General features: G+C 45.1%; 1 protein-coding gene across 1 annotated transcript in view; it reads left to right on the top strand.

Annotated features, from left to right (window-relative positions):
• The first annotated feature begins 10,232 nt into the window (after positions 1-10,232).
• LOC128880750 (inhibin beta chain) overlaps positions 10,233-22,838 on the top strand; it is a 33,723-nt gene continuing 21,117 nt past the window's right edge. Inside the window, exon 1 of the mRNA XM_054131141.1 lies at positions 10,233-11,671. Coding sequence (XP_053987116.1) covers positions 10,930-11,671 — 742 coding nt within the window. The 5' untranslated portion in view covers positions 10,233-10,929. The remainder of the gene's footprint in view (positions 11,672-22,838) is intronic.

The raw sequence follows: 22,838 nt of genomic DNA, 5'->3' as shown, positions 1-22,838 counted from the left end.
AAAAATAACATATAGAATACAAGATTTATCATATATATACATCGAAACAATAAAACTATACATCCCATTTATGTCCACGTACCTAGTGTACGAATAGTTTTGCTCGTCGTATGTATCGAGGCTTATGGGCCGGAAACAGGCAGATCGCCCGATCGATTATTTTAATTCTATGTTAACTTATTGCCGATCCCTGGGTGCTGAAAGAATTTGAATGGACAATGTGGCTGATTTAATTTTTTCTCTTTTTTTTTCGTATGACATGGTTGAGTAATCGGTAAGCAGAGTTTTGCATTGATTCGGTCGATGGCAGCGAGTCGTCCGAATACCACTGGCTCGAGCTCCGGTCCGAGTAAACGGCGCGCGGCGTGTATGTACTCGCCGACGAGACTGTGCCTTAATAACCTTGCACTCCGAACACTGTGCGATTGCCTCTGTCATCGGATCGGCATTTAAATTGCCGGTTTGAAAAATTCTCGCCAAACACTTCCCTCCTTCCACTTAGAACCGAGCCGTGGCATTTTTTCGCAACCCGGTGACGCCCGCGAATCTTTTTTCTTCGTCGACCGATAACGTAATTCGTCGATGCTAATTCCAGCCCGTTCCCGTTGCACCACTCACTCTGAACGTGATTGCGTATTTCACGTATCGGAATTGCATGGGTGTTTTTAGAATTGATGGACTCTGGAAAATTGTACGATATCGATGCGAGAATACGATTTGCTTCCACGTCGCGCGTCGTGTGCGCGAGCGTCTTTCCTTTTTTTCCATTTTTCCCATCGCGATGAGAGAAAGTTGTCGCGTTTGGCGAAGGTCGAGGTGCTGTACATTCTTTCCCCTCGCTCCCTCTATCGAACTTGAGCGGAAAAATAATTCGATGAGAGACGAGCGTAATAATATTATTTACGAAGGGCTGGCTTCGTCATAATTATCATTATTACGCCGGTAGGTAGTCTTTAGCTGTGTTTTACGATCCAATCAACGAGGCGACTTAAAGCAGCAGTGCACAGCCATTAGCCGGATTTGCATTTTACGAGTGAGTAGTCAGAGGTGAATAAAGGCTACGGAACAAAATGAAAGAAATTAAAAACAAAGCCGAATCGAATGGAATCGAAGGTGCAGGCATCGTTTCTTCGGCGAATATCGTGTATTCTTTCGATGATCATCCAATGTTCGGTTCCATTCACTCCGTCCCTCAGAGGCTGTAGCAATGTTTAAGCTACGGTACGGGTTTAGCAATCCCAAGGTACCCGAGCTATGTAGTAAAATTGCAAAATTACGCTTTAGTTTAATCAACCCTTTTAAATCTGACGTCCACGATCGAGGACACATAAGACTCGTACATTACCGACACTATCCTTTAGGGCGAATGTCCTTATTTGTGCACAGGAAGAAAGACCAGATTTTCTCGAAAACTACACTATTAGGATTTTTTCTTTTCTTTTATTTTCTCCCTAAAAATTAAATTAGAATAGTATGAGAAAAAGAAATATTCAGTTACTCACGGTGATAAAGTTAGGTGGTTCACTCTCCACTGCTTTAAAAGTAAATCGATCCAGGGTTCTTTCGGTCCTTGAGAGTGGCTGTCCGTACGACGCGACGTACGACAACCTAATACCCGCGTAAAATTTTGCGTAGGTTATGGACTGGGCGAGCTTGGTGCCTGGTGCCTTTTAAACGGTTAGCGCGCGTTCTCAAGGAAAGCGATGACAATCGGTACAATACTCGAGATCCCCAGGAGTGGCCTGGGGCTCGTCCCTTATTCGAGGGTCCCGTATGAAGTGGTGGCTTCTATCTACCTAGGGTACGTCAACCTGGAGACTTTCAGTGAGGGGTTGAAACGTCGAAGAAAAACGGACGAGAGCTGGCGGTTCCGGATCGCGAGGAGGAAAATGCCGGTTCTTTTTCTGCTTCGGCCAGATATAGCGCCAATACCGATGATTCGGTTAAACGGTTCTTCTCCCAGTGATCATATCTTTTGTGTCGCACGTGCGTCAAGTTTGAAATAGAAATTATGCGAAAAATCCGAGCCACGCGAGACGAACAGAGATAGGGTAGCGTTAGACAATTTGGATTTCGCCGTAGAAAAATCTCACAAAGCTCGGTTTTCACAGAAATTAAACTTTTATTTAGTGACATCAATCACTTGGAAAGAAATTAGGCGACGTGGAATTCATCCGGTCAGAATTAATATTGATTTTCGAATATCTCTTTTGGCTAAGTATAGTTCTAACATGGCGAAAATATTAATGTTTCAGTGGGGTTCTAATTAAAGCTTCTAGTATATCTATATCGAACATAATAACAAGTTTTTGTTAAGTAATCGATACTCGCGGAATCCATCTGGATAAGTAGACGAATTTTTCCTGACGACTAGCTTATACTTGCGAGGCCAGGTCTGAAGCGAAAGCGAGATTAGATTTGAAATGTAGGAGGCACACAAATAGCCTAGATATATTAATGGATTCACTTATAATATTATGAAAACACTAGGCGTGGTTATTTCACTACTTATTCACAATATTGGGTTGTCTTATTTACACTCGAATCTTATTAGGAACAACCAATTATGAATATGAATATGAATACAAATATAAATATAAATATAAATATAAATATAAATATAAAAAGTTACGACTATACCAAGTGCTTTGATACTTAAATTTAAGATTGTTCAAAAAGTGGAGTTAATCGATTTATACAATGAACCGTTTGTATTGCACACAAACCTGGACAAAAGTCCTCCCTAAAAACAATTCTTACTAGATTTTCCATCTTGCAATACGCCTCGTCGCCTACTGTGTGACGATGTAAAACGTACTCGTTACACAGTGGGTCGCGGCAAAGTTTGACATCACCTCGGTACAGAGGGAGGAGGAAATATTCGCGCAGCTCTGTGAAAAAAGTACCGTGTGACGTTGAACGATACAGAAAGATTCTCGTTCCTCTTACTAGCTGAAAACGTTGGAGGAATGCGGTCCCACGGTTCGAAGATAAAAATCTCGGTGATTCCATTGGAAAGGTAGAATCGCGGACAGGGAGGAGCGAACGATATCTACGTAGCGACAGCGAAGGCGATGCACTTGAATTAACTTACGGTGTATTTCTAGCACTCTGCGTTTAGCTTCGGAACGCCCGCGGTATGTTATATGCTGGCCAAGTCCACGAAATTTCGAGTCCCCTCTATACGTGAATCTAACGCGACGTTAACGCCGTCGCTCCGGCAATATTAACGTTAATTAATCAACGTTCGTCGACGGCACGAGGCAACTTGGTTGGTACAAGCCGCGTGTCTTGCGAAAATTGAACCTCGAGAATCGAGTCTCCGCGTTTCGTCGCGATGGAACTTTACCGTGATAAATCATTTTTCGTACCTTGGGTTGTTTCATTAATTGTTTTCGAGGGATTTTATTGCTAAACCTTTGGTTTAATTTGGTTTGACAAATCTATAAGTGCTATTGGAGCTACTTTTTCTTTTACTTTTTGCATTTCAATCGAGCAAACATTTTTGAACGTCCTGCAAACCTATAGGAGTAAGGAAGCATTAAGGAGAGATAAATTCATATCCTAGAAAATAATTACACCCCTTTGCTTTATATAATAAAGTCCATTTCAAAACAAAAGTTGATGGACATGTACGCAAGTCTTTGTTACATAATGCTTATATACATTATATATATATGATAAATGTTCTCTGGACATTTTTAAGAACTAAAAAGCTACACAACATCTACTATAACGATCTCCTAATCGATCAAGAAATTTCGCACCGGGGTTGAAGAAATTTCTTCGATAGACAGAGGGTACGAATATTTATGGGATTGACTGTATCTATTATTATGCATGCGTCGGTGAAAATGGTTTCGGCCAAACGATGCACAATATCGTCGGGTTGAAACCGAACACTTCCTTTTCGAATCGAACGGGTTCGATTGCGTTACAACAAGCCGACAAGTACGGCAGGAATGCTCGAACTGTATCCTTACGGTCCTCCTTGGAGAAAGCGTGTGGAGCGTGACACTCGACTCCGTCGAGGTGGTATCAGAATTCCAACGTCATTTCGTAGAGACAATGGGGACCGTCCTCCTAGCAAGTACTCGATAAATCGTCACACATATCCATGAGCTACTGGCATCCCTTTCGAGCCAGTCCCTCAGCAGCCCTTTAATCTCGGTATACACGGGCTAAGAGAGAGAGAGGAGGCGCGGTGGCTGGCTACTTTATACTCGGAGGCTACCTGGCTGCCTGAAAGGGGAGGTATTACGGGGTTACTAAAGTGTTGTATGGCCTCCCCAAGCCCCATAAGGATAGCCCTCAGGCACGCACCCCCGTTATCGTATGCGTATGCAGTTTTTTCGCTGGTGCGTGCGCGGGGCTCGCAGCCCTTATATGTGCAGTGAAGGTGAAGGGGGCATCGGGTAACACGGGCAGGCAGCCACCCAAACGACCGAAACCTGAATGCTCACCCAGGATCATCCTGGTATTCCTCTATGCTTTCTCTCTGTCCCTTCTTCTTTCTCGCTTTCAATCGCGCGGTACGATCGACCTCTATCGCCCAATCGAAACTCCCGCTTTTGTACACTTGCAGATTTTTACCCTTATCCAACCTTCGGCAATATCGGGGAAATATTATAACATGTTTTTAGTATCGTGTACATTTTTCTTTACAATCTGGCAAATAAAAGGGTTAAAAACGGCAATGGACGCGGATTGGTAAAAACTACCTCTTGTTTACGAGATGTAGCAAGTATTGTGTTGGCAATTCTTTCAAGGAACGAAGGTAGTGTCTCACCTGTACACACGTAATGTTTCCAGCAAATTCGAGTAACACTTGGGAGTGTTGAGAGAACAGCCAGAAATGCAAAGTAGTCATTTTGAAACTAAACTCAAAACTCGTGTCTCGTAAACAAAGTCAATTGGCATATGACTACGTAAACTTTTTCCATCGTCTTCGGGTGGCAAAGCCGAAAGTGTTTCAAGTGTTTCCTATATGTACTATGTGGTGCTGCATATTCCATGGTAAAGATTATTGATTTATAAATCGATGAAATTAGCCTCAGCTAGGACATGTATGTTTTTATAGACTTTTTTTCGTTGTTCCCAGGCGAGCGAAGAAATGTTTAAAGCATTCCCTGTGCGTATCGCGAGGTCTTGCATAGTCTACGTTACGCGTCATCGACCAAAGTTTGCCATCGATCGAAGAATTACAGTATCAGGTGTGGCAGAGTACAAAACTCCATAATTCGTAAACAAGGCGAATAAGGAGGTTATATGTTTGTGTAGATTTTATTCGTGGTTTCCAGGTGGTGAATCAATCTATCGACTACCTTTAACATATACCAAAAGATTCCATGTGTTGAACGCGTTAACAGCCATTATCAAGGAAGATGTACCTTCAACTAAATCCTCACAGTCTTCGAAGTTCCTAATTACTCAAGGTCTTCGGGTAGCCCAAGGTGTGCATAGTTGCAATCTGGTGGGTGGCGTGGTCAGAATGCAAAGATCGAGGAGTGATCGCGATTCTCCGTAACGAAAAAAAGGATATCTCGCGGTAGATCGACGGCTTGCGTAATTAAAACACGAGCCGAAGGGTTTCGTGCAGCCTGGAATCCCGTTTTTGCGTCGAGAGGGGTGCATAAATCGCTCGAGTGCCGAATGTTCGGTGTTATTTCGCGTTCTGCTCGGTCGGAGCGAGCCGCGACTAGCCCCGTCCGGCTCGACAGACGGCACGGGCTTCCTATTTATACTGCGAAATTCCCGGAAGGAGAAGGCAGATAGCATCGAACCGGCAACGTATGAAAGAGGAGTACCTATAATTTTCCCTCGATTCGTGGTTGTCGACCGCCGCCACCGACTGCACGCACATCCGCATTCGATCAAGCCGTCCCCAAACTTCGCTCCTTCTTTCGCCGCCTGGTTTCCGTCTCTCCCTTTTCCTTCTGCTCGTGTCCCTCCTCCACGCGCAGGAACTGCATACGTCGAATTTTCGACTAGCTGCCGCCTGCAATTTCTCGTTCGCCAACCTATACATATAAATCTATTCGCGAGCGTTTCAGGCCTGCGAGATTCTGGAAATTCGGCCGAACTCGTCCTCTTGCACGAAAGATCGAAGAGGATCGAGGATTAGAGTGGAGGAGCGAAGAGGACGGTGTGGGCTCGATGGGAGTGCGAATAATATCAGCGACACTGCGACAGTTCTAGGAAGAATAATATTTGCCTCGGTTCCAATCAGCGGTCGAGACGACGGCCAGACAAGACAATGATAGATGAATCTAATTCGCCTGCTCCCAGACGCGCGTCACGAACCAACTCGCGCGAGTCCTCTTGATGATCTGGCCTCTCCCACACTCTCCTGGCTCCATCCTCGTTTCGTCGAGAAGGTGGCCGCGAACGCGACCGTGACCAACGACAAATAACAACGTTGTTCTCGAGCCACGAGATCCCCGTACTATCTTCGGAGAGAGTCGTCCTCCAATCAGCGGGAAAGGTCGGCCCGATATGGTCGGACCGTGAGCGTCGATCCCGAGCACAGGGGTAGCGCGATCACGATGATCCAGTCGCGACCGAGGCGTCACGGTAAAACGGAATCGTCGCTCGGGCTTTTGTCTCGACATTTGATAAGGCAGAAACTGCATCCCTGCCGTGGATAAAGTAGACCTGATCTGACGACATTCGGTAAGGTCGAGCTACCTTGCGTTGGGCATGCTCGATCGATCGTATATCAAGTTAGATATCGAGTCGATTTTGAATAATTCAAGTCTCGGTGTTCTCTTTAGAAAAATGGAAAGGCTTTGGAATACCTTGCGAAAAAGTAGGATTCTTGTTTTTCTTCCAGCTAGTCAACCGACGAGCGACAGTCGATAGAATAGAGGGCAGAGGTCGACTTTCTCGAAGCTCGATAAGGCAGTGAACTCAACGATTAGTCGATATTCCGTCTCAGTCTTCGTCAAGTTTAATCGTGTGGCAGGTACGACCTATTTCGAATCGACTTTTACGTTTCTCGTCGTTTACGGTTCTGTTCGACGCGGTGGTAGGTAAAGATGCACCGTGGGGCATTTTTATCGACGTTGGGGCCACCGTCGCGGGGCAAAAGGACGAACGCGAACAAAAGAAAAGAAAAGAGTATCACGGTGTTGGGAGGCGGCGAGTGTTTAACCGTGGAACCGGTAGCCACCCATGAAGGCGGCTCCCTTTCTTTCTGGTCCCGAGCGTTTAACGCTGGACTCCTTTTCCTTTTTTCAATCTTTCTTTTCCTCAAGGTTGCCAGTGTCGCTGACATGAAAAGGAGGAACGAAATGACGTCGAGGGAGAAAGGAAGAGGCGATAGGGAGGCGGCACAGGAGAAAGGACGAACGAAAGAGGATGGAAAGAGCGAGATAGGGCGGTCTTTTGCACCTCGATGACGCGAGTGAGCTTGTTAACCTGACGTCTCAATTTAATCGGTCCTCGGCACGCAGGCAGGGTCGGCACTAGCTCGTTGAATCGATGCGAGCCAGAAGAAACGGACCGCAAAAGGGATCGAGAGGCGGAGGGGTTGGGGAAAAATAAACGATTCGCTTCGAGGTGGCATGGTGCGTCCTGGGTGCGCGGAAATTTCACTTACACGATTGCACAGCCTCGCAGGGTATTCGGCCCGATGGCGATGGTGCGTACGAAGGAGGAGATGGAGGAGGGAACGAATGACGTCGAACGAATGGAGAGAGGAGGCAAGATAAGAGAGACCGTAGCAAGGATTTTGGGAAAGATTACGACGGTAGAGAAAGATCGTAGAGAAAGTAAGGGAGGAGGATAGGAGCCTTGGCTCATAATAGGAGAAGAGACCGGCGCCTCTCGCAGCATCACCACGTGGCATGCGGCCAACTACCGTCTTCTGATCAATATGCTTAAAGCTAGCTCGCTTCTCTTTCTATCTTGCCCTCCGTCTTTCTTTCCGACTGCTCTTTTACCACCGACTGTCGCGAGAACCGCAGAGATTACCCAGGGCGCTATCGAAACTACCACGTTACCATTGTTCTCGCGCAAAGGGCGAATCCGTCGCCTCTCGAGCGAACAATCCTTCTACTCGTACTCCAAACTCGTTCCCTGAAACTTGCTCCAAGAACGATCGAATCGTAATGTTTGCCGCCGAGGTATACCCCTGTTCGGTTAAAACTAATAGTATGCATAACGTAACGGGAATCCCGTGCAGTAGCAACGCGAAAGCGTCGCGGTACCACGCGTGAACCACGTGGTGGTCGGTTGGGAGACCCCTGACTCTCTTTCACCCTCGTCACGTTCCTCTTTCCTGTACATAGGTCGTTGGGAAGGAGGAACGAACAGCGCATGGTACGCGGAAGGAAGGAAGGAAGGAAAATTATTCTCTCTCTCCCTCTCTGGTCACCGGATCGTCATCCGCCCCTGGAACGCTTGCGCGCTCGCGTGCACTGTCACGCTGCACGTTTCTGCGGCGGCGATAGTCTTCGCCGGATAGACGTGCACGTGTATCGAGAGGTACCGATAGAAAGAAGAAAATGAGGAAGGTGAACACGTGGATAGAATGTACGCCTATCCACGCGGACGCGGGATCAATCGCCTTCGAATGTATTATGTACAGGGTGTTCCCAGAGTGTTTTAGTTAACCTACAGCTGCGTGTTTCATCAGGTTCAGGATCTTGTACAACTCTGCAAATATTTTTTTCCGAGTTACACCTTGGAATTCTATGCACACGTTATTTTGGTAAATTTAAGTATCAACTTTCCAAGTCCTCGATCTGATCTCTGTTACAAAGTCTGATAAAAAGTAACGCACCCCCGCATGCAGCGCATGAAAAACTAACTCATTTTGCGATTATAATACGGAATACCTACTTCCAGCAATTCATAGTAACGATTTGTGAAAAGTACTCCGTCTAAGTTCAAGTCGCCAAGTCAACCTTCTCAAATACTTTGAAACGGTTCGTCGCGTCTTCGAATCGCCAACGTTTTACCTACGTGTTCGTACCAGACCTAATTCTATCGGCACTGTAACGTACTTTGCGATTAAGATAAGTTCGTTTCCCTATAGAAACCTGTAAAGTCTCGGTTGTCCTAATCCTAAGGTACGTAATTGTAAAGCACGACGGAGACGCGCCCTTTTCGTATCGTTTCGATTCTTTCCGGTTTCGTATTGGGTGCTATTCTTTTAACGTCGTTCTTTCGAGCTAACGTTTTCGGAACACCCTGTACAGGGGACCACCTATATAAAGTTATCGGGGAGTTTAGCCGGTCGTTGCAGTACCTATATCGTGGGTGGGTGGATGGTGTTTCGTTGGTCGGTGGTGGTGTTCGTGTGGTGGTGGCAGCGAGTGGTGGTGCTACTACTGCTACTGCTGCTGCTGCTGCTGCTGCTACTGCTACTGCTGCTGCTGCTGCTGCTGCTGCTGCTGCTGCTGCTGCTGCTGCTGGCGGTGATGGTACGGCGGTGGTGGTATCGGTATTGGTAGTGGTGGTGGATGCCCCTCAGTGTCCGGCGCGCCTCCGACAAGCGTGCTTCGGTCGTTACAGGGATCCTTTGGCGTTTCGTCGTTATCGTGTATGATATCGGTGAAACGAATTAGACGGGCAAGAAGAAAGGGAATCCGCGAGAGCGAGGTTACAAGAAACGGGGGAAAGAATTCGAGAAACGGTGGGTCACGCTGTTACGTTGACGTGGCCTGATGGATTAGTGGAAAATAAAATAAATTGTCTCGAATTGGCCCGTTGGATCTGATAGATCGAAGGAAGAATGCATGCGGGATCGACGTCCTCGACAAGGCTCGTACATGCTTGGAACACGCGCTTTCTGGGATCAAGATTATTTTTCTACGGACAATAAAGGAAGGAAAGTGTCGGATAGCCCGACGAACCGATAGGAAAACGTTTTTTCTGCCGGCCGAAAGGAGATCCTCCTCAAGGGACTCTGCGCCGGGTCGGATGCCCATCGTTACGTGTCCGGTCACGGGAGACTTTTAAATGGTGCAACATTCCGTAGAGCTTAGTCGTAGTGAAACATTAGGTACGCGTAGAAAGTGTCCAAGGAAGTCTAGGAGACCTTAGTCGTCGATTGTATTTGAATTGATCGCGATACCGAAAGGAAGCGTATAGATCGCGTAGCAGAATTAGGGTCGACAACCTGGTTCACCCTTGTCGAAGTAACCTCAAGGACGGTCCAAGGAGAATATCAAGCTGGGAGCCTGTTTGATCGTTGTCGAACGACGAACAAGCATGTACGATTGCCGCGAGGGTGTTAATCGTTGGATGAATATGTGCGATCGGAAGTAAGAGAGGAGAACTCGATCCGGACGACGAGGAGTGGAAACCGAAGGTGAACGCGATAGGGAAAACGAAAGATTTTTAGTCGAAGAAGGTTTCGTCGGTGGGAAGGGCCACATACCTGTGGACGTACAAACAGTGAAAAGGAGCGCGAATGGCCGAAAACACGAGCAGGGTGTACCCGGTTGTTACGGCGGTCCATCTTGCGGGTGAGATCGATCCTGAAACAGCGGCACCGGTTAGTTGGTAATGGGGGGTTTTGGCGAGAATGCCTTTTCCCTGTCGTCGTGCTCGTCATCGCCGTTGTCGTCACCGCTACACGAAATTCTCACCCTCTCAACAGGTTCCTCTCGTCGTCGTCGTCGACGTCGTAGCCGTTTGCCACCGTGCAGCAGCTCAGAGACAAGGACTCGTTGCACGGACGCCCAGCACGTTGACTTCGTTCGAAATAGTATCGCGTTGGCAACGGTCGGGCTTTTCTTTCACACGAACGATAGTAGGATTAGAGAGGAGACCGATCGAGCCGGTGGTTGTTGTCGATCGAGAAAAACGGAAGATAGGCTCGTCGAGGCGGGAGATCGGGAAGGAAGAAGGAGTAGCTATAGTAGAAGTAGTAGAGGAAGGAGGAGGTGGTGGGGGAGGAGGAGGTGACTCGCCGCCGAGATGCACCAGGTGCCGTACAGAGCGGGACTCACCTCAATCGCAGGTCGAAACGAGAGGCTCTGGGAGAAGGCAGCTAACTGTCGAGCGACACCGCTCGATCCTCCTTCGATCGAATCGAGTCGATCGTCTAGAGATCAACGATCTCACCTGGCCTCCTCCTCTCGCATCGTCTCTACGTGCAGAGGAACATCCTTGGCACCATCGAACGTGCTCCTGATAGGATTAGTGCTCTGTTGTTTGACGCTATCGCCGGTCCAACCGCGACAGAATCATCATCAGACCTGCCCCGGTTGCCCGCATCAGCAGCAACAGCATCAGCACATTCACGAGACGCATCGGGGCGGTGGTTCGAAGGACACCGTCGCGCCCAGCCCGGACGATCTCAGGCTGGAGGCCATCAAGCATCAAATACTCACAAAACTCGGTCTCAGGACGCGTCCAGACGTTAATAGAACTCTGGCCACGGTACCCAGGCACCTGGCGCTCGAGACATTGTACAGAGCCGAGGCCCAATCGTCTCGTTATCCGGAGAGATCGAGAAACGACCACGAGACAGAATACTCGGCGGAGTTCCTCTACGGGGGCGACGAGTACTCGTACAGAAACCTTGACCAACAAACAGAAACGGCCATGGAGGATAACGAGAGGATGGACTACGGGAACCACGAGGGCCAGGAAGTCCACGAGGAGATGGACGACTTCTACGCGAGGACATCGGAGATCATCACCTTCGCTGAGCCCGGTGAGTTATCTATTCCTCACGTGCTTGTTGAATGAATTCGTGACACGAGTGCCACGTCGCGCGTCGCCTCGATCGACGAGTTTACGCTCGTGTCGCTTTGCATCGTTATCAAACACAGACAACCTAAAATAATTTAACATTTTAACCTATTATCCTCGTGGAATCTCTTCTCTTCTGTGGAAGCGTTTTTATCCAACGATGGAGACCGATTTCCCTCGGGTAACAGCTTACCACGAAGCTGACAGTGTACGTCCACGTTACGCGAATCACGTGCAATAGCGTAGGGATGAACGAACTGCTCCAACGCTGGGTGTAAACGAACTTCTCGTGCGTAGGTGGGTACGACAAGTGTGCGAGTCGCTGCGGGGGATATCGAGCAACCGTTTGGATTCGAGGATTTCATTCCGAGCGAGGCGTTCGGTGACAACAAGCTTGTTTTTTTGAAAATGTACAGTGATTGTTTCTCAATTAAACGAGCTGTTTTTTCAATTACTTTGTAGAACACGAGATTCACCGTACTGCTTATATCGATAGAACTCGTTTACGAGAACGCCTGTCGATTTATGCGATCGAGCCATGCGCACGGCGAAATCGTGTAGCATAATTGGTCGCTAATGCCGGCGCCACGCTGGCTAATAGCCGTCAGAGTTTTATTATTATCCCGGTGCTCCATACCGATTGATGCGGGGATAAAAATTGGCTGAGTACGCGTGGGTACTGGGACAATCGGTGCGCGACGTTATCGATTCGAGTATCGACGGCCGAGTTGTGTAGAAATTTCATCGTTCCGGCGTTGGTAAAAGTTTTTATCGTGGGACGAAATTCGATCGATGGAAAGAAGCTTCGAGGGGAAGGCGTGGTTGTTGGCGCGTTGCAAAATTGAAATCTACTCGATTAATATACCCCTTACTCCCCCTTCACCGGCCATGTCGGATATTCGTCGAGGCGAACAAGTTTCACGGTGGTAAATTAGACGAGGAGAATCGACCGACTCGTCTGATTTTGTTCGACGAAATTATCCCTTTTTCAGTCGTCCTCCTCCTGGAAAAACATTTTTGAAAGTTAGGCTTCGCGTTTATGGCTCTCTTTCTCTTTCTCTTTCTCTTTCTCTTTCTCTTTCTCTTTCTCTTTCTCTTTCTCTGTCTCTCGCCTATGACGTGTACGGAACGTTGTCGATCGTGAATTGCGAACCTCCGCCGAAAGGGTAACGCTTGCTGAAACGCGCGAAAAAGTTTTCGTAAACAAGGCTGCACGAAAACCGAGGGCTCCTCACCGTGAAACGTTTCCACGCGTTTATCGATATCCGAGCAGTCGATGGTGGAAGACGAGTGTACGGCATCGGTCACTGGTATAGAACACTTTGTCGATCGTGTCGGTCGTTAGCGGTGTAATACAATAAGTACCGTGTACGATCCAATTTTCTTTTAACCCTGTTAGTAAATCGCGAGGCGAGATCCGTGCGTCAATAGGAAATTAATAAGGGGGTACGAACGGTCGATAAAAAACTGTTTAGCATATATTGGTTATATTTTCTCGTATCATACGTGTAGTAAATTGCTCAGTTATTAATCATCATCTTCTTCTACGATGTTCTTCTATCTCTCTGGCAAAGTCATTATACCATCGCTATAAAATTTCTGTACTTTAAATAAAAAGACAAACACGATTTGCGGCACGAGCTTATGGGATGACCTAATAATGTAGTTTTCTGATTGGGTGGCCAATGAAACTTTGAATATAAAACTCCGACACTGTGGGCTTAATTAACCATAAATAAGACTAACGCAACCAATTAATAAGTGACCTTGACGTGGTGTTTTTATGCGTACGGTATAAAGTCGACGTCGTACATTGGTATTTTACGAGCCACTAATACTCCGATGCAGTAATTTTAAGTATCAATTATTTTACTAGCCAATTATATTACAGAGCCAAAAAAGAAATACTATTTTTTCATTTTCATTCCTTAAACGTGAATTGCCGCTGTTAAAAAAGCAACATTTATTGTTTTAACGCTTTAAAAAATAGAAAAATATCAAAAAAATTCAAGGGGAACGGAACACGTTTGTTCTGAATGCGTTTTCGACGTGAAAAATCGTATCGATCCGATGACGGGGTACGATTGGACGCAATAAGTGTCTCGTGCATACGTATCTACACGTATCTCAAACACGAAGGAATGTCTTTCCGAGTTATTCTTCTCGGGAACTACGTACATGTGTCACGTTTTACTGGGTACCCTGTATATATATATACGCAAGTTTCACGTTACGTATCGATCCTACTTTTCGACTTCTCGTCGGATTCACATCGAATCCCACGTCACTCGTAAACGCAACGACAATCCTCTTACTAATTTCGTCTGAATCCTTTGCACCCCCTCCTGTCATGGCACGCCGAGCGATTCGCCTTTCAGCGCTCAGGTTTTCAGTCATCTACCTTACATGTTATATTGATTTTTGACGTGTTCGCTTAACGCAAACTTTACGTCTTTTCAATGGTACCATACACAGAAACAAAGAAATCCTTGTAGTCGATTTCTTTCAATTCTGTACGAATTAATACCGATTCCACTTACAAAATTAAAAAAAGAACAAAAACATCTCCTCGTATAACTCACCAACTCAGCCGCTACAGGTGCCATGAATTTTATTCTAATACGTGCAATCATTTTCAAATCATTTAAAAAAACATGGGAGAAATGGCAAATCCAGAAATGTTTCGGATGTCCGTTTGGGGTGGTTAGCCATTCACGTACGAATCGCGACGGGAGTGGAATTGACGGAAGGTTAGGCGGCTCGTGGTTGGGGGTTGGTGGGCAACGCAAGGAACGTCACGGATGACACCTTGGTTCGCATGCATGCGTGGCCAGTGGCCACACGCCTGGAGCCACGTGGCTCGCAGTCATGGGTGTCGCGCCACGGCGCGGCGGGTCTATAGTTCTCGTTCTGTAGTTCAGTAACTCTAAGTTTAACAATAAGGGTAATAGAGCCGCGGCCAGAGGTAGCAGCGGTAACGTTGCCGAGCGTTTACGACCGTGCACTACGGCATGCTGGCGCGGTAACGTCGGCCGTCGGTTAAATTAACGAGCCGTTGTTGCAAAGCGTTTCGTCGTTGTTACTCGTTCGATCCCCTACCCTGGCTCGTTTCCTCGTCAATCTGGCTTCGTTTCCACGCTGACCGGCAGCCACGGCGAACGCTTTCCCGATCAGAGACCTCCTTCCTCGGCGAAGAAAGCCGCGCACGTTCACCACGGCGCGGCGGGTTGCGGGTTCCCTCTTACCTCGGCGAAACTGGCGAACGGGATCGCTGGGTGTTGATTCATTCCGCGATACACCGCCATTCGTTCGGCGTTCTATTGCCCCTCCGATCGCCTAACAGCTCCCGCGCACCGCCGGATAAAGTTAAACAAGGTTTCGAGGTTGCAAAACTTTTAGTTTTCGGTGCTAACACCTGCAACTATTCCTGTAACGCAGTGACTCTCATCGGCTTTTACCTAGCGCACTATCTGGAGACACGTTTCCGTTTACACTTGGGCTTCCCATCACGCGGCGGACATGCGTCATTGAGGTTTTCTTTCGTGTATAAGTATATACATGTAGAATACGGGATCGACGGCTACTTGTAGGCGGAATAAAATTAGTTGGTTTATGAAACAAGAAGAAATATAAATAATTGGTAGAAATTGATGGATACATAGAACTTGACACGTCGGAGGCCTGTGTCGATGACTGCCTCTCCGAAACGTCGTTTTTTTCGCTCTCCCTACTTACAATTAATCTTATAAACAAACGAAATACGTGTGCGTGCCTCGTTGATTTTCTCATTATCGTATGATAAACTATTTCATAAGTAATTTATCATCGTCATAGAATGTACTTTATATGTACGAGACATTCTTAGTTTATGAACGAGTTTTCTTGCGCAATGTTCATATGTTATATTAGTTAAGTATGTTTTATAGATAAATCTATAGTCGACCTGAAATTTTAACGATTTGCGACGTAATCAGAAAATATGTTTTACCAAACCCGTTTAACGATGCGGTACAAACATAGCGACCGGCGTACACATAATGCGCAACAAGCACGGCGATTATTGCAAAGGCAATTTCATAACGATTCGATTGGACCGAAACATATATAACTATAGGTTCCATTGAGAACGCGGTGAACAACTGCACATTAGAGAAACGAGGAAGGAGGTCTCCTTTTTATTAAATAATAGGCTATTCTGAGCAAGTTGAAACTATAACATTTCCAAAATCAAATAAATTCATTATAATATATTATTATATAAATATGTTGATAATAACCCTATAAAGTGATTCATGCAACCACGAACTATAATACGATATTCAAGGTGTAATTTTTACTTATTTACAATTAAAATACGTTACATTGAACACATTACAATCATAACTAAATAAATATCTCCCCTTTTCGACGCAACAAATTGGACAAATTGCTCCAACATCGGTTTTCGTTCCTTGGTTCGTTATTTCTATAAAATTGTGCCTCCCTCGGCAACTTTTCTGTGATTGAATCATGTGGTCGTGGAGCGCGTTAAATTGTAGCCTCATTTACGCGGCTGCGCGACGCCAACGCCTGAAAGGGTTAACGTCGGTTTACTTTTTTTTATCGCTTCATCGTGCACGATAAATGACTGGGCTGATCCACGTAGAACGGGACGATTCGCGGAGGCAAATCGGTCGATCGACCGACGCGCATTTCGCGCAGATGAATTCGTGGTCGTCGGCCTGAGCATTGTATCGGAGAGCGCATCATAATGCGCCGTGCGTGATACTTTAACGTCAATGTCGCCGTCCCTATAGATAGCCGGCGAACACGTCATTCTTTTTGAAGAAACTAAAGAAACTATAAACCACCATTGTCTCTCCCAGTATCGATCCGCTCCGTTCGCAGGGGGGAGACAACTTTTTGTTCCATATTTTGTTTTTGTTTAAGTCGACACAGGTTACAAAAATTCTCGGCTGGTTCTAGTTGTCATCTTCCCTGAATCCACTAGTTGAATCGAGGAATCGTATCTAGGAGAACCTTGGAGTGGCGTACAAAGTGATGCTTTTAGAACTAGTAGATTGAAAAGAGGTTGTACATTAGTCGAAAAAGTTTGTATGCTATACGAATTTCCAATGTTACATGGAATTATTCAAGATTCATGGAATCTATCCAGTCGAGACAAATTTTGTTTTACGCAGAATCGTCTGATCTATAAAACAGTGAAGGCGGATTATCCAAATTGTACTTAGTTTACGAAAGAAAAGAAATAAAAAGAGGGTGAAAAGATCACAAAAAAAGATTTCTTTGAGAATGTTTTTTGATAAAGCTCCTCCCCGGTGTTTTATAGTTTAGACTTTGTAGAAGAACCTAAAAAAAAGTTGGGTACGATCGGATAACCCCGTAAAACTACCACGGACATGACTGAATTGAAAATTAGGGATCTCCGCAACCAAATAGATAGTTTCTAATCGAATGATGGCACATCAATGTCCGCGTAGTTTTTCGTGTAGCGCATGAGTGGCGTAGACACAATGTCGCGTCGTAAATTTGCAACGATCGGATGAAACTGCGTTCAGTTTCTCGCTTAACGAGACTCACGCGTTCACGGTATAATTAGATTTTCGTTTTGCACGATAGACGGAATTCGCGATGATACGATTCGCCCGTTCCGAGTCGAAAAATGTTTACGTTTACTGCGACAGCTCTAACTAGCGTGCAACGCCACTGAGTTTCGTTAACGAGTTTTCTAATGACATCCACGATGGATAAAATAGTCGTTGGAAACAATTTTATAGCCTATCGTCGGCTTGTTCTCTGCGTCAAGGAGTGATTTCACGATTCTCGAATAATAAATTATTCAATGGCCGAGGGGGATTATCGCGGATGCGCGAGCACGGTGTTTCGCGTCTTGTAGTTTCTTCACTTTTCCCGATACTCAGTCGTTGCTTGCGCACATTTGCAAACGAACCTTGCAGGGAATTCAATTTCAACGGACAATTCTCTTTCAAATGTCCTTTTTATTAAATGCTTTTCTTAAAACATATTTTTACAATAATGTTTTCCAAAATAGGCGGTGACAATCTTACGAAGGACGCCTTTGAATTCACCTTCGCCGGTGATATTCACTGTAAATACATAAACGTGGCTTGTGGCTGGCGAACATGTCTTATTCTATTCAATTCCCTACGGCACGTTGACACAGGACAAAGCGGCTGGGATGAAATTACTTTTCAATAGAAAGATACTTCTGGAAGGGTTTTCTTCTTCTTGGGGGTGTTGGAGCAGAGAACTGGAATTAACTAATTATTAATAATATATATATATATCAAAATTTTTTTAAGTTTCAAGGTGGAGGAGGGTAACGTTTGACAAAAATTTCTTTTTTTTAAATATGTTGATATTTATTTATAGGCCTCTAAAAACAGTGCAATATTTATTTGAACATTTGTTCGATATCTCTTATCATTTTCGAGTTATAAGCGCGTAAGTAAACGGGGCGGTTCGAACAAAAAGGGTAGTTTCTCCGTTGAAACATACAAGTGGCACGAATCGAGGATGATGTAATTGATACGAAGGTCCCACGAACAAGTGTACAAAGTTTCATAAGAATCGAGGTGTAACCGCCACTAGTTAAAATGTTAGCCATAATAGGCAGCCTCGAGGAGCTCTCCAGCAGTCACTCTGGAGTCGATAGAACGCTTTCCCATTCGTATAAACGTTCGGGGAAAAACGTAACCGACGAGTTTCCGGTGACAGGAGCGCGACACCAATGCCAAACACGAGAACGTCGGATTTTACAGCCCGTGAGTAATGACCCCGTGTAAAAACAACGTTTATATTCTCACCGCCCATCGACGGAAAGGCGGGCCATTCCAGAACGCCGCTACTATAAGACCCCCATAAGAATTTATGCGTCTCAACAGCCGTCGACAGCGCGCCACCAGTCGCGTTATCATTTCGAGGGCCGTCAAGGACGAATACGAAATCTCCGCAGACGACGACGATGGCGATAACGACGACGCCGACGATCCCTGCCTGAAGAAAAAAAAAAGGCGAGTCGATGAAAAAGAGACGTAACAAAGTACACGATGGAGGAAGGGTCGCGATCCTGTCGAAGAGGACGCGACCGTAGATACGTTATCGTGGAGAAAGAAGAAAATTAGTTAACCAGGAGGGGAGGGGAGCGTGGTGAACGGGGAGAACCGAGATCGAAGATTCCTTCAAGATTCGAACTTGGCGAAACAACAATTCTCACTGTGTTAGCGCGTACGAGTGGTTTCGTCGCTTAAAAGGGGAAACATTGGGGAAAAATTTGTTGATCCTCGATAAATTGTTGTTTGCAGTAACATATGTTTCATTTCAAACTTGTTTAATTATAGCGAAAGTATGTGGCTTGCCGAACGATAACAATCATATGTAATAGTAAGAAATAAGGAAAACGTAGGTGTGCTGGAGGAGCTGCCTTCCACCACCCTCTAACATCTCGCGGTTGTGTCTTTTCAGGGTTAAGGACCAAGCAATGTCGTGAAACGCTTGGTCGTCGTTGTTGCTCGTCGTTTCATCCGCCTTCCGGCTTCTTTTTTCCACCCTCGTCGTCCCTTTTCATACCCCCTCCGGCCCCTTCCTTTCTTCGCGGAGCCCATCTCTCGGGCCATTCTATCGGCATTGCCCGAACGATGCCGAATGTTGTAAGCCTGCAGTCATAATTTTGGTAGTTTATTGTGCCTCGAGTTTTTCATGTTTCAAGAGGAAACCATTACTCCTGACAGGGGAATTGCACAGTGTATTACCAGTCGCGCCTGGAAACAGACGACCAGCTCGCTGGTCCGCATGGTTGGCGGCCCCACGCAACGCTCTGCCAAGAATCATTTGCCTTGGTTAATTAGTTACATCCGCGCGTGCCTTTTTCTCACCCTTTCGCCACCGGTGGGATCAAGTTCAATATACACCAGTTAATATCCGATCGATTCGATGGCTAATTTCTCTTCGCTGGAGTCGCGTTAGTAGTGTAACGTTGGTAGATTTGGTATCACAGTTTGTGTCGTTTAAGCCCTCAGGGGATGTAGCTGTGGTTGGTCGCAGCTGCGGGACGGGTTTGGCGAACCCGAGGTACCCGAGTTCCTTGTACGGACATTGCTAAGAGAAAATGGAGAATAGAAAATATAAAGAAAGGAGGTAAATTGGTTTGTATAGCATAAACACTGTTAAAAAATAAATTAATCAAGCAAATGGTTCTCGTCGCCATGGTCCAAGGGTAGAAGGTGCACATGCACTCGGTAAACTCGACATTTTTATCTCAAGTTGAATAATCTTGTTGCCTATATAATTCAAGCATATGTACTTTTACACTTTGTGGACTGTCAAAAGGAGCAACCGTCGAACCAAGGGCCAAACGAAGCTTGAAACCGTTTTAGCATTGTTTATTGCTCGACTCGAGTGTTTTCTTACGTGAATTCAACGTGGAGCTATGTCTCCTCTCGCCTTTCATTCTCTTTCGAGCTTTCCTCAGACACGCTTGCCCGTCAGAAACTTTTCTACGAAAGTTCCGATCGGATATTAATGCCGAGCGACCTTCTGAATATTTTATCTCCTCGGTTTCAACAACCGAGAGGATCGATTCTCTTTCTTAACTGTTACTTCGCGCGGGATTTTCGCGAATTTAACAAAGTAACGACAACGTTCGCTTATGTTATCGATGAAAAGTTTGACAAACACTCAACTACTAATAAATTATTGGTAGTAGAAATGAAATGGTTTCAATAGGATTAATTTATAATTTGAAAGGGTTAATTATTTCACGTAAGGAGAATATTTCATTCTTTATAATGCAATGAAACGGTAAAGCATTCCAGACAATGGAAACGATCTTACAACCCTAAATCAAGCAAATGCTAGCGTTCGTGTTAAACATTAAGCAACAATCCCAGTTTTCTTTTTTCTAGAACAACAGAACTTGCAGAATTAAGAACACTAGAATATTTTTTTCATTGATGGTCTGTCGCTTAACATATATTTTGAATTATTTAAAATTTCTTTGTCAAATAAATACGATGTCGAAGTGCATGTAGATCAGTATGTAAATTTTTAAGAAGCTATCGTCAATAGTGTTCGAGGAAAAAAATCATAGTGAAACGACGAACTTTTGGTGCCGAGTGCTTCTGGTTCGAAATCACTCATTCCACAATGTAAATAGCTATATGCTTCCCTTAGCTTGAGAGCTCGCTTTTCATCGCTTCTCAAATCATCATATTTTTTACACCATACAAAAAAAGTTTTATTAGTTCAACTAACATGAAAATAATATCACAGCGCCTTGTAAAGTATACTTGTACCAAATAGCCAAACTACGTAATTCTGTTTATAAATGTAATAAAAATATTCTTAACCTTTTCGTGTCCACACCTAGATGCAATGTGCATTAATTTATTTATTTTAGTGCGCATTACTTTGTATTCTAGCAAATAGAGTGCACACACACACACACACAAAAAGAATAACACAAAAACATAATGCAAATTGGTTTCGCGACTGTGTTCTATCATTGTACTGAAAAATTGAATTGAACGTGATTACAAGTAATGTACCTACCATAAAGATTAGTTGATAACATGACAGCACACAGTTGATAATGTGATAACGATATCATTTCTCTGAAACTGACTAGTTTCGTTGATTATTTTCGAATATCGATCAGACTGTTAATTTTCGTTTGTTCAAACTGTAATTGCATTATGAAAGGTGCCGACTTCCGCATTTCGATACAGAGCGTATTTAATTTGATCAGAGAAACGCTACGGGTGGCTTGAGACATTACATAAGGCAAGTCACCCCATTGTATCGAAATTCAGTTCGTTTAATTAATTCTGCATGGATACGGCTGGGAACGATTCACGTAAGAATAGTTTCTGATCAAAGTATCTTTTGTCGCTACTTATGCTTCTCTCGCTTTTCGTTTCTTTGCGAATAACACGCGTATGCGCGTTTCCGGGTGCGCGACGGAGCCTAGCAAAGAATTCGAATCGCCCTGGTAACCAGTCGTAATATAAAATAAAAATGAGATTTTACATTAGGAAAGTTATAAACAGTGTTGATAGTAATCTAAATGAAATTTTGCCCATCTCTGGTGACAACAAAGGCGTGTCGAGCCTTTTAGTAGGAAACAACAACAGAGGAGAAAGGGAAAAAATGGCGAAAATAGAAAGGAAGAAGAGGAAATTGGAAATAAGCGTCACGAGCGGTGCGTAGCGTGTAATAACGAGCGATTCTCGTCGAGGCGCTATTTGTTAGAATGTTCATCATTGCCGGATGAGATCCTCTCGTATACGAGAGATTCCTGTCGTAGTGGCTGGCCATTATACGCGCTCTCGACGGTTGTTCTCTTTTAAAAGGACTTGGCTGCGCCTCTCCTCAACGCAATTCTTTATGAAAGCTCGAACGACCGTAGCTCGTAATTCGTCGCACGCAGCAGTCGCGAACAGAACAGGAGGACTCCATCCTTGTCTTCCCATTTCAAGCGAGTCTAGATCATTAGCCTGATCGATCGATAATTATCCGCAGAAAAAATTTGTTTTAAATATATTCTTCTCAGAAAACAAATGATATAGTCGGCTTGCTTTTGTCCGCGGCAAAGTCTTCTTTGGGAATTAATTTTAAAGAAGAAACGAGTACAAACGAGTTTTGACACTTCTCCTTTTACACAATGTTTACATGTAATGTATCTTAATAGAATCTTATTACTAAAGGTGTTTCTCGATCTTGTCTCAACTCTTTCCATCCACCTTTCCAAAACAAGGACAATTTCTCTCGACTGCAAACTATGCCAAGGCTTGCAAACTCTCTTCGGTTATATCCGATTGATCTATTTTCATCTGACGAGCACGTTCGCACTGTTTTCGTACATGTTCGCGCCCTCGCACAGTTAAACAGCGAGCAGCGATTATGTAATAACCGATACGTAACCGTTAGCTGGACGTGTGATTTAAATGGCGCAGCGCACTAGGTAATCCGTTAAAATCCGTTCGTACCGCACGTGCTCTTTAGCCGTAATAGCGTATTCAAGGTCGCCACCACAGACACCATGAAATGAAGTGCTCTTTGGAGAAGCTCCTTGACCTTGGATGCTTGGAAGGATCGAACGGATCGAAGAG

The sequence above is a fragment of the Hylaeus volcanicus genome, chromosome 8 (assembly GCF_026283585.1).
Source record: "Hylaeus volcanicus isolate JK05 chromosome 8, UHH_iyHylVolc1.0_haploid, whole genome shotgun sequence".
NCBI classification, from domain to species: domain Eukaryota; kingdom Metazoa; phylum Arthropoda; class Insecta; order Hymenoptera; family Colletidae; genus Hylaeus; species Hylaeus volcanicus.
This window is presented reverse-complemented; position numbering and strand designations above follow the sequence as displayed.